The 16521-nt window shown below is 35.4% G+C and overlaps 1 protein-coding gene across 2 annotated transcripts in view; it reads left to right on the top strand.

The window, feature by feature from the left end:
• Positions 1 to 16521, top strand: part of LOC309594464 (transcription initiation factor TFIID subunit 4-like) — a 150076-nt gene that overhangs the window by 73310 nt on the left and 60245 nt on the right. For both annotated transcript variants that reach the window (XM_082320314.1, XM_082320313.1), the window contains exon 13: positions 3809 to 3865. In XM_082320314.1, coding sequence (XP_082176440.1) covers positions 3809 to 3865 — 57 coding nt within the window. The remainder of the gene's footprint in view (positions 1 to 3808; positions 3866 to 16521) is intronic.

Genomic DNA, 16521 nt, shown 5'->3' with positions numbered 1-16521 from the left:
TTAAGTTCTCAGTCGGAGACAACATTTAATGTATTTAAAAGTATTTTATCTGGTTAGGATCAGTCCTAGGTTTCTCTAGAATTACTATGGGAAGCTAGCTTGCTTCTAAAGGTGTTTATTCATCAACATGAAAATATGTTACGTAAACCCAGATTTCTTTATTTACAGATCTAGACATGAAGACTAGAGAGGGGAAGGGAAAGGAGTTGAAAGTATTTGAGTTGGGGGGTTCTGTGATTGTTGGGTGTTTCCGAAGCTTTAGAGGAAGGAGGCATTGGTGCATTAAAAGATTTTGAAAAAATGTGTTTCACAAAACAGGTGAGATGCAGCATATTACAATTTGGATGTTAGAGGGAAAGGAGAAAAAATATGAGATGACTTTGAAGAAAAAATTTAAACTGGAGTTAAAAAAACTGGGAATGATTTGTCAGTAGCTTGAGAAAAGTAAGTGTAAAATATTAAAATAATTGGTGAATAAAATGGTGAGATATAGACAAGCACTGCAAGAGCTGAACAGCAGCAAAATTGTTGAAACTCTTCAGAGGAAGGAAAAGATGTTCACGTGTGGAATGGAGTGTAAAGAGAAGCCAGTGACATTTTTAAAGCTTATCCAGGGACCTCTATTAAGCTTGACATTTTCGTTTGCTTATATTTGCTTTAATCTGTGTTGCCTTGGCACTGAAGAAACCTTTTGTAATTTACATTAAATCATAAAGTGAAGAATTAATAAAATAGTCAATGTTTATACTTTTTTCTTTTCCTTTAACACATTTTAGCCTCCATATGCTGATGATTTTATTTCTGAAGCTTACTGATTTGCAAACTGACATGGTAGTCAGCAGGAAGGTATTTTAGTCTTAACCATCTGTTTTTTTAAAAAAAAATTTCTATTAAAATTTATCTGAACACAAAAAGAAACAGAAAATGGCAGTTAAATTCCTTAATTTTATTAGTGTTACTTATAGGAGTATTGACACATCTAATGTAAAGTTGGAATTCTACTTGTTTGAAACAAGAGCTAGCCTGAGCTCTTTGAAAAGGCCATTTGGTGTGGGTTCAAGGAATAACCAGAAACTCATTGCATTACTCTCAATGTAAAAGTAGTTCTACCTTCACCTTCAGTCTGGCTTTATATATCTAACATCACCTGGTATTTTAAATCTTCATTACTGAAAAAATTCCTCTATTTAATATCAGTCAGGAGTTGAGTACTTGTTTTCACCTCTGCAATAATTTTTATTATTTATTTATTGTGAATGAGCTGGAGGTTTACACAGAGTAGATCTGCTTTTTTGCCTGCTTTTAGCGTCTGCTTTTTCATATTATCCTGAACTCCAGATCTACTTTTATGTGGTCAGTTTCGGGTGTGTGGGGGGGAAGCCCCACCTTTTAAATGTGGGGAGTTTTTTAATATGTAGCGCTTTCAGAGTTTTTCCTTCACTTACGGAGTCCAGGAAATTGCAATGTTACTTTGCGTCTATTTCTTTAATTTTTCTTACAATGTCCCCAAACACAATGTAGATCTGGTATGTTTTCCAGGGTTCTATCACTTTCTTGTAAAAACTTGGTAACGATATTAGAAGTCTCAGCTTGATTCTCTCAGGACACTCTGCTTTCTCCTTAAGCTGAAATGCTTTTAACTTGTACTTTGCATTTGGCAAATTATACGGCTTCATACAGTAGTACAACAACACTCTGTATTTCTGTACTGCTTTCACTGCGAGATTCAGAACACAATAGAAGTTCATTGTACATTTATAAATTTATCATCAAAACACATGAAAGAGCTAAATACAGTTTTCCGTACGTCATACTGGAGAAACTGAGGCACGCAGTGATTGAACTGTCATCACAAAATGACAGAGCAAGGACCTAATTCAGCTCAGTTCATAAATACTTCCCTAAGTCCATCTCCTAGAGAAGCAACTCATTGAATGGTTTTTGTTTGTTTGTTTTTTAACCTAATAGATATAAATATAATCAAGTTCTTAGCAATTGCTCTACTGAATTAGACTCCCAGGTCTCTGGCAGATCCACGTATTCCATGAAATGCCTTTTTGTTCTTTAAATGTTAACTAGATCAGGTTACCTACATTTTTCTTTTTGTCTGACCGCAGAAGTTAGAAGGAATCTTAGTCTAAGTTAAGTTGGAGTTTCTTGGTTGGCACAACTACAACATGGGAGTCTAATTTGGTCATTAGCTGTCTACAGATTTTAATTTCTCATTACTTTACTCTAGACACTATCCTGTCAAACTGCCTTTTATGCTAACAGGCACAAAATCACTAGTAGGTGGTGTTGGAAGATGAAGCTAATGTGCACAGTGGAAGAGTGAAGCACGTCTTCTGAAAATCTCATTATTGTTTCATTTGGCCACGCTTTGTCATCACTGTGTTTTATGTGTGTGCTATGTTAGCTGAGAAAATAATCCCTGAAAAAATAATTTTAAAAATTTTTTAAATTTAAAAAAAAAAAAAAAACACACAAACAAAAAACCAGGAAAAAGGATAGAGAATTCGGTGTCATTGGTGCCCTGTCTGCCAAATCACAGTCAAGGCTCTTTCCAGGGATATCAACAGTATTACATGTCCCTTTACCCTTAAAAACTGTCTCCCTTTGGTTTTCTTCATGGATTTTTAACTTCTGAACAGAATATGTCATGAAAAATTCGAACAACAGGAAAAAATCTGAGCATATGTAAGTTTGCAAGCTAATATTCTTTCAAGTTTCAGGTCTGTCTTCAGCATAGAAAGAAGCAGAGAAAGATAGATGGGAGAGGGCATAGATATTCTTATTCCTTTAGGAGCTGTGTAAATGATATCACTTTAAATCTCAAAGAAATACCAAAATAAAACAATTGCATCTTTCAGGTATTGGGAACAACAGTTTTCCACAGATGTCGCAAGTTTTATTGCAGCTTCCTACAACTTCTTATGCAACCTTTTCTGAATACTGACCAATCATGCAATTAACAAAGTATAATGCGTATGGTATCTACCTCTCAAGTTTTGAATTCCATCAATTTGAATATGTATAGTGAGCATAAATAAGAATGTAACAGTTTTAATATATGGTTGTAAAACAGTCTGTATCTGAAGAAATGTACTGTTACGGGTTGTTATTGCAATTAAACAGTTATTCTTAATGGGTTTTTAGAGCTATTGTTCCTGGTTTTGAAGGAAAACGCAAAAGTTGCCATTTGGCAATATTTCTCCAGTTTTAAAAATTACAACATTAATATTAGTAGTAGTGCATGAATGAGTTTAACTTATGTGTATTTCTGTGCTGTACTCAAAGTAAGTTCAGACGGATAGTAACATCTTTATTATGAAGGTTTACTGTTTGGGAGGGTGACTTTACAACTGTTTTGTCCACGTCCTCTACCAACAGCTGAATAAAAGCTTAGTTGCAAACAGTAAATTATTTTAAGATAAGTGACTGTAAGGAGTTTAAATTGAAAAGATCAGATAATGGAAAGGGTATCATTTCCACTCTTGGATGCTTGAATTTGTTTGTATTAAATAATTGAAATCTAAACCTGTATGGAAACTTTAGCTTTGACAAAAACATGTTTGGTTTTTTTTTAATTTAAATCTAGGGTAGAACTTATTTACAACTGAATATTTAACAGTCTTTTGGGTGAGGCTTACGGGTTTGAAATTGCACTTCTATGAATTTGAGCATCCCATTTTTGACACCTTGTATCCTGTTCCCCTTTCTTTGGTATTTTTTAACTTACTGCAACAGATGAGGGGTTCTTAAACCATCTGTTAACCTTTTTTCCCCATTTTTTTTTTTAAATATGTAGAGTCGCTCAAGGCAAGAAGACCCAGAGCAAGCTAGACTGAAACAAAAAGCAAAGGAGGTAAGCAGAGCTAGAGATCATTACACTTGACATTTCAAGGCTTGAACATATTAATTTTTTATGCCTTGCTACTTGTATATCGTTAATAAAAATCTGACTAAAAACTTTTTAGGATGTATTTGTTGCTTTCCCTTTGATCTTAATGTTTGCAAACTAATACATTAATACATGTGAAGCCTAAGGAGATTTTATAAGAGAATATTTCCATACATTACATTTTCATTTCCATTTTAGGTAGCTGTAGCTTTTGTGGGGTTGTTGATGACAGCAGCATTAGATTTTGGTGGAAAATATATGCCTTTGTCTTTTTGTAAAATGTCACTTTCTTAGAAATGTGTTACTTAACAATTTTGTTCTGGTAACAGTCTTTCAAGTGATGTAATTGCCAGTCATTTTCTCTACAGTGTGGTTCCGTGGACTATTTACTCATCAGTCTAAATTTAAATAATCTGAAAATTATCAAATCATTTCAGATGAAGTTTTGATATGTTATTCTAAGAGTAACAATTTGTGAACTACTGAGTACCTTAATTTGCTGTAAATGAGAGCGGCTGTCCTTTGCTTAAAGGCATCTCATGGCTTAGGATGCGTTTGTAACTTAAATCAGTTAGAAAGACTAAAATATCTATCAGTTAAAAATCATTCCTATTTTAAAAAATTAGAAACATAATTTGCAGCAAACTGATGCTCATTTTTTTTAGCCAACTTCTTTGGATCTATGCATTAGAAGGTAATAATTATACATTAGAAGGCAATATATACAGAAAAATGCATATAACAAGTTCTTTTTTATTGACCCGTTCTTCCTGTTTTGTTTCCCTGTTGGCAGTATTCTGTAGTTCCGTTAGCTATACAGATTTTATATATATAACAGTCAAAAAAATCCATGTACATGGTTGAGGTTTTTTGTCTTTTTTTTCATTATGCGATTATGTAGTAAGATTTGCTGAAATGAGTTCTTGTAAACATTAGGCCATGCCTTAGTGTTTCCAGAGTTGGGTTTGTCAAGCAAGTATTCAAATGAAATAGAGTAATCAAGTTATTTGGCAGGAAAAGACACAGGATTTTAATACTACTTGAGTTTAGTATATTGCCAGTATATGCAAAGGAAGACGCAGATTTGTGAAAATAATTGATGGCAGGCAAAACTTGCTGTTGAGCTGAGAACTAAAACTACCATGCTGCTGGAAGTGAAAGCAAGCTAGAAGTAAATACATTTCTTGCTGCCACAATATTTGCATTCATTGTAATTCTTTTTTGGCCATTGGAAACTTGAGGAAGCAAAAGCAAACAACAGGGCTAGTAAAAACACATTTTCTAGTAGGCAGAGTGAAATAGTGGTTCTCTTTGTAGCTGTGATAGGAGACTTAGACCTTAGCCAGTGTTGTTGCTTTTGGTGTAGCTGCAGGAGTACTTCTCCCTTGTATGAAAATTCGGGTTGTCTGTATAAGCTTTGTTTCTTACCCACTAGAGGGAGTGACGCTGTGCTGACATGTGAATAAAAGAAAGTGTACGAAATGTATTCTGAGTAATGGTAATAGTGGTATTAGTAAAGAGGTAGCAAATATTTTGGTGGTAACCTGATTAAAAATGCTTAGATCAAACTGGTATGTGATTTTTAAAGTAATGGCATTCCTGGATATGATAACATGTTTGAATAAATGCAGGATGAATACTAGGTTTTCTGTCTGAGTGCTGCACCCTATTCTTTTGTACATTAACCCTGCCTTTTTTCCCACCCTTCTAATGAAAGTGTTTAATTTGCTGGCACCATGCCTCTCTCTGAAGTTGAATTTCATTCTACGTATTTGAAACCATAAGAAATATAAGCATGTCTCTGGTTTTAGTAATTAGGGTTCTAAAGCTCTTTCTTCAACTAGTTTAGAGACTTTCACGTAAAATATTCAAATATATTTAATAAAAACATACTCTTTTGCGAAGGGGAGTGGGGAAGTGGGACTGGCAAGATTTTGGTTTAATATTGTTCGTATTTTTTTCTGCATTGGACACTGAATATATGCTGATCTCTCAAATTGTATTTGCTCTGCCAAAAAAAACAAACACCACAATTTTATAGTATAAAAGGTCAATTAGATAGAGTGTCTTTGGCATGGCTTTGTTACTTGAAATTAAAAGCTTTGAATCAACTCCTGCAAAAATGTAAAAATTTCAAAACTTCACTGCCAGCTGGGTTACTCTTAAATGTGTATATGACCATAACTGAGAGACAAACTGGGTTTCTTCCAGGTTTTGTATAAGCTGATGAATATAATACTGTCAACTTTGATAATAAGCTGGTTTTGAATCTGTGTTTCCACGATTTCTGTGTCTTGAATGATGCCTGAAGACCTTTGTTGCTCAGATGTTCTTCTGGCCAGTAGTAAAGTGGCTACTAGGGTAGTGTTTTAGAGATCATAAAGAGGGCATCCAAGAAACCTGCAGCATTTTTAGCTTGTGTTACTTGTTTAATGGTATGACTGTCCAATAGTTTGTTTTTCGTATCAGCAAAGCAGCTGATAATTTCATTATTATGTTCTGGAAATGGAGAATGTTTTCAGACTTCACAGTGTGCCTGCGTTTGAACAGTGACACTACTGCATTCCTTCTGCTAACCAGGCAGTCTGGAACCATCCTCTTCAAAACTGAGTGTGATCCATACTATACCCTGGTTCCCTGCCCAATAGAAATGGATGAATATCTAAACCAAATGTAACCAATATATGAAGTCTGATAGCGAGAATATAGCCCAAGATACTTAATGAAGGCAAAAGTCAGAGGGAGAAAGTGAAATACCAAATGAAGTAATTTAAAGTCTTTAAGAAAATCTTTTAACTCTTTAAAAAAAAACTTTTCAAAACATTGAAAGAACTCTAGAAAACATTGTCTTGGAATGCTAAGTAAAGGTACCAACACAAGGATAATAGGAGGAAGGAGGAGGAAAGAAGACTAGCAAAGGGTATTTGTTCCAAAACATTCTCCTTTATGGATATCTTGGAGTCTTCCATTCCATAACACTCTGTCTTTTTTCCTAATTTAAAAAGAAAAAAAAAATTAGTTCAGTTTCTTGCACAGAACTACCATTAAGAAGTCCCCTTCTTGCTTATTGGTTCCATCAATAAAATGTACAGGGAGATCACTATGTCCTTTGAACACATTTAAAAAATTATTTGGTAAGGTGAAGATTATTTTATGTTTTGTTCTGTAACTCTGTCTTACTCCATTTATTAGCCAGTCTTCAAACCACTCTGCATATTGTTTAAACCAAACTGGCATAAATCAGGTTTAAATTGTGTCTAAATACTTACCTAAACAAACAGAAGGTCCATCTACATATGGTCTTACTGCAGAGACTAGACATAACAGTCAGGCTTCATTCACACACAGGCTAGCACTGTTTTAGTTAAGTCAGTGCAAACCCACTCTTATTTCGGTTTGATTGACTTATTTTGCTTTAGCATTAACCTGTTTCAAATGGACTTGAGTGAAAGCAGTAGGATAACGTGCCTGTGGGGGTTTATATTGCTTAATAGCCTCCGTTTACTTTCACACTTTTAAATTGGTGCAGCTTTTTGTCAGTGGAGTTATATGATTGTTTTAATGGTAAACCTATTTAATAAACTAGTGAAAAATATTTTCCATTGAGAGTATTTCAGGGAAAAATGCTACTCTTCAGCTGTTACTTGTTACATTGTTTTGTAACACAAATTCTGAAATGTTTGACTCTGTGTAACTTAATGTAAGAAAAAGCATCATTTGTGAGCAGTGTCTAATTCATATTGCATGATTAAAGCTTTTAAAATCAAGTTTTAGAAAATACACTCTGATTTATGAAGTCTGTTGGAAGCATGGAAAGTCACAAATATAGGCTAAAGAAATTATGAGTTCTCTAATTTCCATTAAAAGGGTTCATTAAATAGGACATAAAGCAGGCCATATAACTGATAGCAGGAGTAGATCAAGATTAGGAATAATTGAGTCAACACCTAGTAATTAATAATATAAATTATTTAAATGAAAGACAGGGAAGGTAAGATCCTAAACGTCGTTTCTGTCACGGATATTTTTCTACATATTCAGTATCTGTTGGCTAAAAATCTTTTAATTTAAAAGTCAAGTAGCTGAGTTTGATTCTGAAAGATTAACTTAGTTAAAATCTTTGTGTCATCACCAACCAAGAATATTGCATAATAATAAAAACTTAAACCTGACACCATAAATGTCTGGGCATGTATCCAGGACCTAGATCAGTTTAGATAACACTCAGTTGAATCTGTTCTCAGGTATACTCGTTAACCATGCAAGTGAAATCTCAGACCTGTTGATATTCATAATATAGCCTTACCAATTTCAAGGGAAGACAGAAGACAGCCCTTTACATACCTTTATCAGCACAGATAGCCCATCTTTCTAGGATTGGATAAAGTCCTTTAACAGTGATTTGTATTTAAGCAGGTTGCTCTTGTGACTGTTACACTGGCTAGGAGCTTTGGGAGTACCCGGTTCTTGCATAAGCAGACCAGGGGCAGGTATTTTCCATGCTCCCAGAAGTTGTATCCACTGCAGCCTTATGGTAACCACTCTGCTTGGGTACTGTCATCACCCATGTCTGCAATGTCTTCTGTAACAAGAGTCTTACTCAGCTAAGTTGTAATTTTGAACTGTATCCTTTCCTGAGTTATATGCACAAAAATATGTGGACTGTTAGCAGATAGAGTTCTATAAGAAGCCATAGGATCCTTCCCTTACTTAAAAATAATAATGAAGTATGTACGTCATATGATGTATATCATATGTGGCTCTAACACTGCCTTAGAAATTTTAAATCCACACAAAAAGGTAACTTGTCTTAGCAGTATTACTGAAACTCCAGCATCATATATTTAACAATTAGATTATGAAAACAATTTTACTCTAAATAATTTCTTGTCACCACATTAATATTTATCAACTCAATAAGAGTTGTTTCTTTTAAAATATTTAAATAATAGTTTACTGCAGTTATCCTTGTTTTCATAAGGCGTTACTGAAAATTAAAAGCAAATGAAAAGGATTTTGTTTGGTTTGGTAAGTGCATTTATTCACCTTTTTAGCCAAACCAAAGTCCTAAAAATTGTGCTAGTAATGCAGCATCTCTCATGATGAGAAGTCTAAAGAAGTTTTCTATTTTATCATGCCTGACATAAAAATATTGATTCAAAAGCAACAATCTTCTCTTAAAAAGGCTTCTTATAAAACATTCCACTGAGAAATGGATCACTTGGACAGAAATAAGTTTAAATTAAATTTCCACTTAGCTCTCTAACCCATCTGAGGGTCAATAGGTAGAAAGAAGAAAAAGCAAGGAATATGATACCTGAAGTAATGATAGTGCAACATTTAGGCAATAATGATTCCTCAGAACTGAGTTGTTCCATAGTTTTCTGCATCAGGTTACCAATGCTATAGCTGTGATGCAGAAGGAATGCAAGCATTTGTGCCAATAGATGTAGAAGGTTAGATGACGGTCGCTTTGCTTACACTCTCCCTTTACCACAGGTCTATTGCTTGTACCCAGAGAAAAATGCTTCAGAAAAATGCTGAGACTATTTTGGTACTGTCTAAGCCCATGCAACACTGCCATGGATTTGGCTTTAGAGTAAAAGATTTTCCTGAAGTTATAAAGTTGTTGCAGTAACTTCAAGTGTTACTATTAAACTTGCATCTCGGAGGGAAGTGGTCCTGTCTGTTATCAGTCAAAATGCTTTCATGAAAATCCTACTGCATTATCAAGCTTACTGCTTTCATGTTAACTGTATTTTTTTCCTTTTGAGTAGATACTTTAGATGTACAGATATATTATGATAACAGTCACAAATTCTGATAACTGGAGTAGATTATGAACTCCTGGGAAGGACAGGAGAGGAATAGTATTATATTTGCATATGCAAATACTACTGCTGAAGAAACAAGAAGATCTATAACCAGTAATAAATTTATTGCATATGAATCTTGGTCTTTAGATCTTCAAAATTTCATACTAGTTTAAAGACACTGGGTTTTGCCAAAAAATTTCCTGTGTTTCCAAGCATAAGGTATTACCCTGCCATGAATTCTCCAAGTCCTGAAGAACTTCGGGCAGTAGTAGTCTTGCTATTCAGCAGAACTTTTTGCACATCTCTGTAAAATTGAAGACCATGACACTTCCAACCTGTTTTCCTGTGCTTAGAGCGGAAGTGGTGGCAGTTGTTTGGCTGAAGACAAAGTGTGGTGTTACCCTTGCTGTACTGAGTTAGAAAACTGGATAATTGGCGGAAAAATGCCAGGAGATCAAAGGAATGGCCATAATATTTTCCAACTGAGTCAAATTGTTTTATTCCTGCTTAGGTGAAATGTATATTAATTAGAGTTGAATCAAGGGCTAGATTTTTTTGTCTTTTCTCTAACCCAAGCTTGACCCAAGATTACCTCATTAGTCTAGCAGAAATCTAAATTAAATCCAATCCTGTCCAACATAATAATTTCCTTCTACAAAATCATATTGGTGGAGTTCCATAGTGATTCATGATTTTAGTGTCATACACCGCGTAGCTCTTGTTTAGTTAACATGAATGCTTAATTTTTGTGACTGATTATGATTGTTGTTTTTAGCATTCTAAAAGCAAATGCTGTTTTACTCATATATGAGATAAATACATGATTGATACATCTTTATATTATAAAGTTGGAACACTCTTACGTTTGTTTATTCTTGCTATCTAGAAAACAAATCCTTAGAACTTCGTTTACTCCCTCACTGGAGTTACATACAAGTTGAATGTATTGTGTGAGAAGGGTCATTAGTATTGTATCGATGTGTTGTGCTACCTCACGAAGACCCGTGTCAGATTTGGGAGTCTTTGTATGTGCGGTGTTTATAAGCACAGATAAATGAGGTTGCATACCTTGGAGAGCAGCGGCTAATGCAAAACAAAGTGGGACAGGTGAGTATGACGAGAGAGGAACAAGAAAGCAAGCTGTCTAGTCAAGCACTGTTCGTTGTTTAGCTGATGTCTCATGTCAGGGTAAAAGTGACTCTAGAAGAGGTATGTGAAAGATAGCAGCCTTCAAATTAACACAGCAGCAGTGTAATTTCCTTAGATTTTGTATGACAAATGTATTTGTACTGATACAATCTGCCATTTGAGACATTAGCAGCTGTGTATGCAAATAACATACAGTAATTGTCTTACCTCGGTACCCAAAGGTTCCCATGAGGTGCTCTGAGAATTTGGGGACATTAAACAAGTAAGAGTTGTATACGTTTGTAAAAGTCGGCTTTTCTTTTCAGGGTTCTTACTTGTTTTCTCACCTTTCCCAATAAAAGTTTAAGTAAATGTGTACTCTAATTTTCACATAAAACTAGTGAGGAAGACTTGAGACTAATTTTCAAATTAGAGTTTAGCTCGGTTGTGAAATATATTTGGTTTGTGTTTGAATATTTCCAAAAGAGCAATACCTGTTACAAATTGTGCTCTACCTAATGGATTTCATTTTTTTTAAAAGTGGAAAAGGAGGCAGAGGAGGAGAAAACCATCCCGGTTGTTTGCATTGTCTTCCAGATTGCATACACACCAATGGAGTCCTGCCTAATAAAAGATTGTTATAACAAGTAGTCTCTCATTATAAAACAACAGGACTACTTAAATATGAATTTCCCAAAGTTGGATTTAGAATGGTGTAAGTGTTTTGTAAAGAATTTCTGAAGCTGAAGGTGACTTTGCTTTTCTGAATCTCACCAAAATACTCCAGGCAGGAACTTTCTCTTGTAAAATGAGTTCTCTGAAGGTGATGTCTGACTTTTCCACCGCCAGAAAGTAACAGTAGAATTTTCAGCCCTTCAGATCCCCTGCAGTTTTCCTTCCATGTCTGTAGGAATAACCAGTGCTACTGCTTTTGTACTTTGAGGCACTGCTAAACAAGTGGAGGGTGGCAGCCCCCTTTTCCTAACCACTTTTGGGTGCCCAGGCAACAGAGCTCGGTGAAGAGATCAGGGAACTGTTTTCTTCCACCTTTGCAGTGTGAGATTAGTGATAAGGACAGTTTGGCTTTGCCTCTCTGGAGTATTGACAATTGCATCCCGAGGTTCCACGAGAAGCACTGAGGAATGCAATGGTACTTCATTTTCCAAAAGATTTTTAAAATTCTCTTTATAGATCTAAATATATACATGTATAGAGATAGATCAGTTTCTGCACGGAAGATGCCAAGACTGAATTTCCAGTTCTCCTTCTTTGTCACTCTGGCACAGCAAAAAAAAAGAGAAAAGAAGGAAAAAAAAAAGAGATACTTTCATTTGGAGCAAGTCGTGAACGTGGAAAAATCACATAACTGTTTTAACTGAACACTGCAACAGATCTACTTCCCTGCTGATCTGGCAAAATAATAGCGCTTTAGACTTTAAAATATCATTGCCTATTTAATAAGCAGAGGGCAGCAAATGTCAGCTGTGTCTGCTTGTCAGAAACTGAGGAGGTTGCTTGGACAACAATCTAAATTATTATTGAGATGTGTTGGTCCCTTAGTCAAGCCTGCCCTACAAAATAGAAGCTTGCAAGGAGAGGTCAAGGTGTACTTAGGCTTCAGCCTGCAGGGCAAGTTTTCCCCCATCCCCTGTATGCACATTGGTTTCTTACTCCAAAATAAACCTGAATGAGGGCTTTAATTCTGCCGCTGAGCTAACATGTTTGTAAGCCCTGTTTGGCAGCCTCGGAGCGCCTGAGGCAGCACACAGCTGCCAGCTTTCATCTGCCCCCAGTTCCTCCGGGCGCTCGGCATCACATGATATAACCTCAGGGGGTTGAGGCGCACCTACTAAATCTTCTGTTCCTCTGCCCACTCAGTCTGGGTGCTGCACATTGCACCGGCAGCAGGCAGCTGGCCATCAGCAATCAGCTGCATACCTCCCGCTGACAAATCTTCAGTCTCTTCTTTGTGCAAGACCCACATACAAAGATCTGCCCGTGGTCCCCCCATCTACTTCCCGGCTGTAGTCTGGAAGGGTATTTGCATGTTCTGTCATCTTACAATGGCAGGACCTCGTTTGAAATGCATACGTTTCGTAGAACATGCTGCATTTCATAAAATCTGTGATCTGTTTCTAGCCTGTTAGTGGAAGATGAAAGAGTTCATGGGAGCAGAGTTACAGCTAAAGTTGGAATCAGTAGTAAAATTTTTAAGAGTAATTTAAAACTTCCTTGCCAGCACATTTTTGAGAGACTCGATATATGTGCATGCAATACTTTTGTGTATCTCCAAGTAATTCATAAGATACACAAGACATTAATTTCCACAGCTCTCTTGAAGAATATTTTATTTAGCAGATTGTAAAATCAGATACAAAGAAATAACCTGATTCTGCAAATCTGCTTTGTAAAGGTATGCTATAATTCTCCTACAAGGTTCATCAGCATCTCCTGTGTGTCTGCGCTGGGATGTGACAATTTATGTTTATGTACTTACATATGCATGTATTGTGGAGTAAGCCAACATTAGCTTTGTTGTCATTTTCAGGTAGTTTATTGTGGTAGGGTTTTAAGGAATATTTAATACAGTTAACAGTAGGGTAAAACAGTAGGGTAAAAAGCCTCAGTTTTGACTTAGTAAATACTAAACATTTCTGTCTGTAGCTAGGTTATATGCATACCCTTCTCCTAAACTACAAGCCAGGTGGCTGGTCAGTGACGTGTAGAGGTCATGAAAGGTGTGTTAGCATCTATTTCCTGGTTTTAGTTTAGTCTTGTCATTAAAACTACCTTTGTGTCAGCCTGTGAAAGAGTCTCCCAATAGTCACATCATCTTAGTTGAATAATGAGATACTGCTCAACATACCCCAAAAAAGTAGTTCCCCTTCAGTAATAGTAATTTTTTAAATAAACAAAATGTATTATTGCCATTCAAAATGTAAACAGGATGGTCGTTTTCCCCTCAAGTATGTGTTTACTAAAGGTAGATATGATTATCTCTAAAATGTAAACACTTGAAAGGTATTACTGTATTTTTAACATTATTAGCCAGTTGGGTAATGATTTCTAAGACTTCTGTTTTCATTTAGTGTTGAAAATTGTTGCTGAATTGGTGGTTAACTTCTAGTTTTCCATGGAAATGGTCAGAAAGATGTGAATGGGATTTTCTGGAATGGGAAAGTGTGTTATGTATTTGTGCTCACGAGTGTTTGTACACTGAGGTGTTACAGCTTCCTTAAGACTGATACCTCAGAATCTGTAGGACTGAAGTGAATTGAAAAACAGTATGATGCAATTACAGTTCATAGGTTTATTGACTCTGCACAGTCATGCGAAAATCTAAATAAGCAATCTGAAGTACAGAGTAGGCTTCCTTACACTTCTGTGTCCTCTCCCTTCGCAACTAGTAAATCTATTTATATTCAGAACAGACATTTATATTCTTGAAACAGAAATAACACCATGCAGATTTCTGAAGATTTCTCTTAATCTTCTTTTTTGACATACTAGCAGGTTTTTAAAGGGGTTTTCACCCTGTATGACCAAAAGTCATATTCACATGTCAAGGTGCATGAAAATCTGTTAATTTCCCAAAAAGTATGAATAATTTTAAAAAAAAAATCTATCCTGGAAGAGGTGCTCATATCTGGCAAACATGTCAGACAAGTCAAGTAAGCTTTAGGAAGGCGTCAGATATACAAAATGGGAAATTAGACTGAACATAAAAACTGAACTCAGGTGTTAGTTGTGTACAGAAAGACAGGAGAGAGGGAGAATGTTCATTTTATAAGAAACATAATAGAAGTGAGATTGGTGAGAACAGAGCACATTTTTATGAGAAATAGGATAATTTTGTCTATTTATTTTCAAAACCTATGTTTAAATTCTGGAGAAGTTTGATGTATGTTTTCATAAGGAGCCCTCAGTCTTAAGGCAGCCCAGCACTTTGTGGCGCTCATGGACATCTGCCAGCTCTGGAGAAGTGAGACAGGCTCCCCAGTATAGGGTATCTGTAGAATATATAGAGATATCTGCTGTGTCTTACTATGACAGGTAATAATTAAGAAGGTTATCGAATATACATTACTACTTCACTGTATATGCTGCTGTTTAATTAAGTAAAACACGTTCAGCTTCCTGTTTTGAGGAAGAGTAAATTCACTATTCAACAAAATTGTTCTTTATTTTAATAATGGTCTGTCATTAGCAGTTGCCACTTTTTCCTTCTTAAGCGGTACGTTCAGGCAATCCATTGTTTACTAGGGTGTGTCAGAAAACATAAACACAAGATGATTTTTTTCCCCTCTAAGAATAGAAATTGTTTGCATCTTTTAGCAATTTTACCTTTTTAATGATCTAGATGACCGCAAGATAGAGCGATACAGACCTCCAGCTTGCATGGAAAACATCTAAAGAACATACAGCTGCACTAGCTAACCCTATAAACTTCTTTCATTTAGTCTCAAGTTGAAAACTTGTACCTTATTTTAGGATGCAAAAGTTGAACAATGGTCTGGATTATATTAGAGATGTCACTTCTCAGAGGAGAAAGGTGACTTCAGGTCATGTGAGAGACTCTGGCACAGTTTTCCGAGACCAGTTGTTAATCCCAGTTTTGTCAAGGTTTAATCTCAGTAATTTACATAGACATAAAATATACTTCACTGTTGAGCTAAAGTTTTGTGTTTGTTGTGTGCAGTCATGGTGCTCAGTAGAAGGTGCTGGGGTTTCAGTAATATGTGATAGTGTTCTGCTCTGTATTTTTTTGTGTTTTGGATGTAGAGCAATATATGCATACGTAAATATCTTGTACATTGTTGTGTTATCTAAAGTGCTATGTTTCTTGAATTTGTCAGTTGAGGATTCTGTGAACATTACAATATATGATGATTTCTGTGTTCTGCTCAGCTGTACAAAAGAAAAAAATTCATAACTGTACATTTCATAAATATCCTCAGGTAATTTTAACTGAGGTGTTAAAAATAATTCCTGAGTAAAAAATGCTCATCTGTCCTTCTATCTATATGGAGAGATTATTTCTGGTTAGTACTGAAATTTAAAAAACAAACCCCCTAAGTCTGATGGAGAAGAAAATGTCTGCTTTAGCAGGCATGCCAACATGCAGGAATGCTGAGAACATGTGGTAGACTATGTGGCAAATACGAGAATGATCTGACTGTTTTGTCTCGGGTATTTTTATTTTTGCCCTGTTTGCCTCTTAGTGCATTTATGCTCCTGTCACTTTTTAAATGTGCATTCCTCATATTTAAAATATTGGAAATTGAATTCTTCTCTGTCACACCATTGTAACTCTGGAGTAACTATTGACATCAGTAGCAGTATTCAAAACAAACAGAATTTGTCCCTCTGCTATTAGATATAATCTCATCTCAAAACATCTGTGGACAATTATGATTTATTGTTATCAGAGACATTTAACATTTTTACTTAAATGCAAAATATTTTTGTAATTATATATATAATATAATCTGTGTTTATGTATACCATTTATTTGAAAATCAACTAAAAATTTTGTGATTTTGCATTAATTTCTGGTTTTGCATATTTAGCATATATTTCCAATCTCTGCACTTTTTGTTATTTAAGATGCAAAGAAGAATGTAAAAAGCTTTTTAATGTACGAAATCTGTTTTCTTTTTGCAGTAGTTTCACATT

Source organism: Platalea leucorodia (assembly GCF_965183815.1).
Source record: "Platalea leucorodia genome assembly, chromosome: 8".
In the NCBI taxonomy this organism is placed as follows: domain Eukaryota; kingdom Metazoa; phylum Chordata; class Aves; order Pelecaniformes; family Threskiornithidae; genus Platalea; species Platalea leucorodia.
The sequence above is the reverse complement of the archived record's forward strand: the minus strand, read 5'-3'. Positions and strand labels throughout refer to the sequence as shown.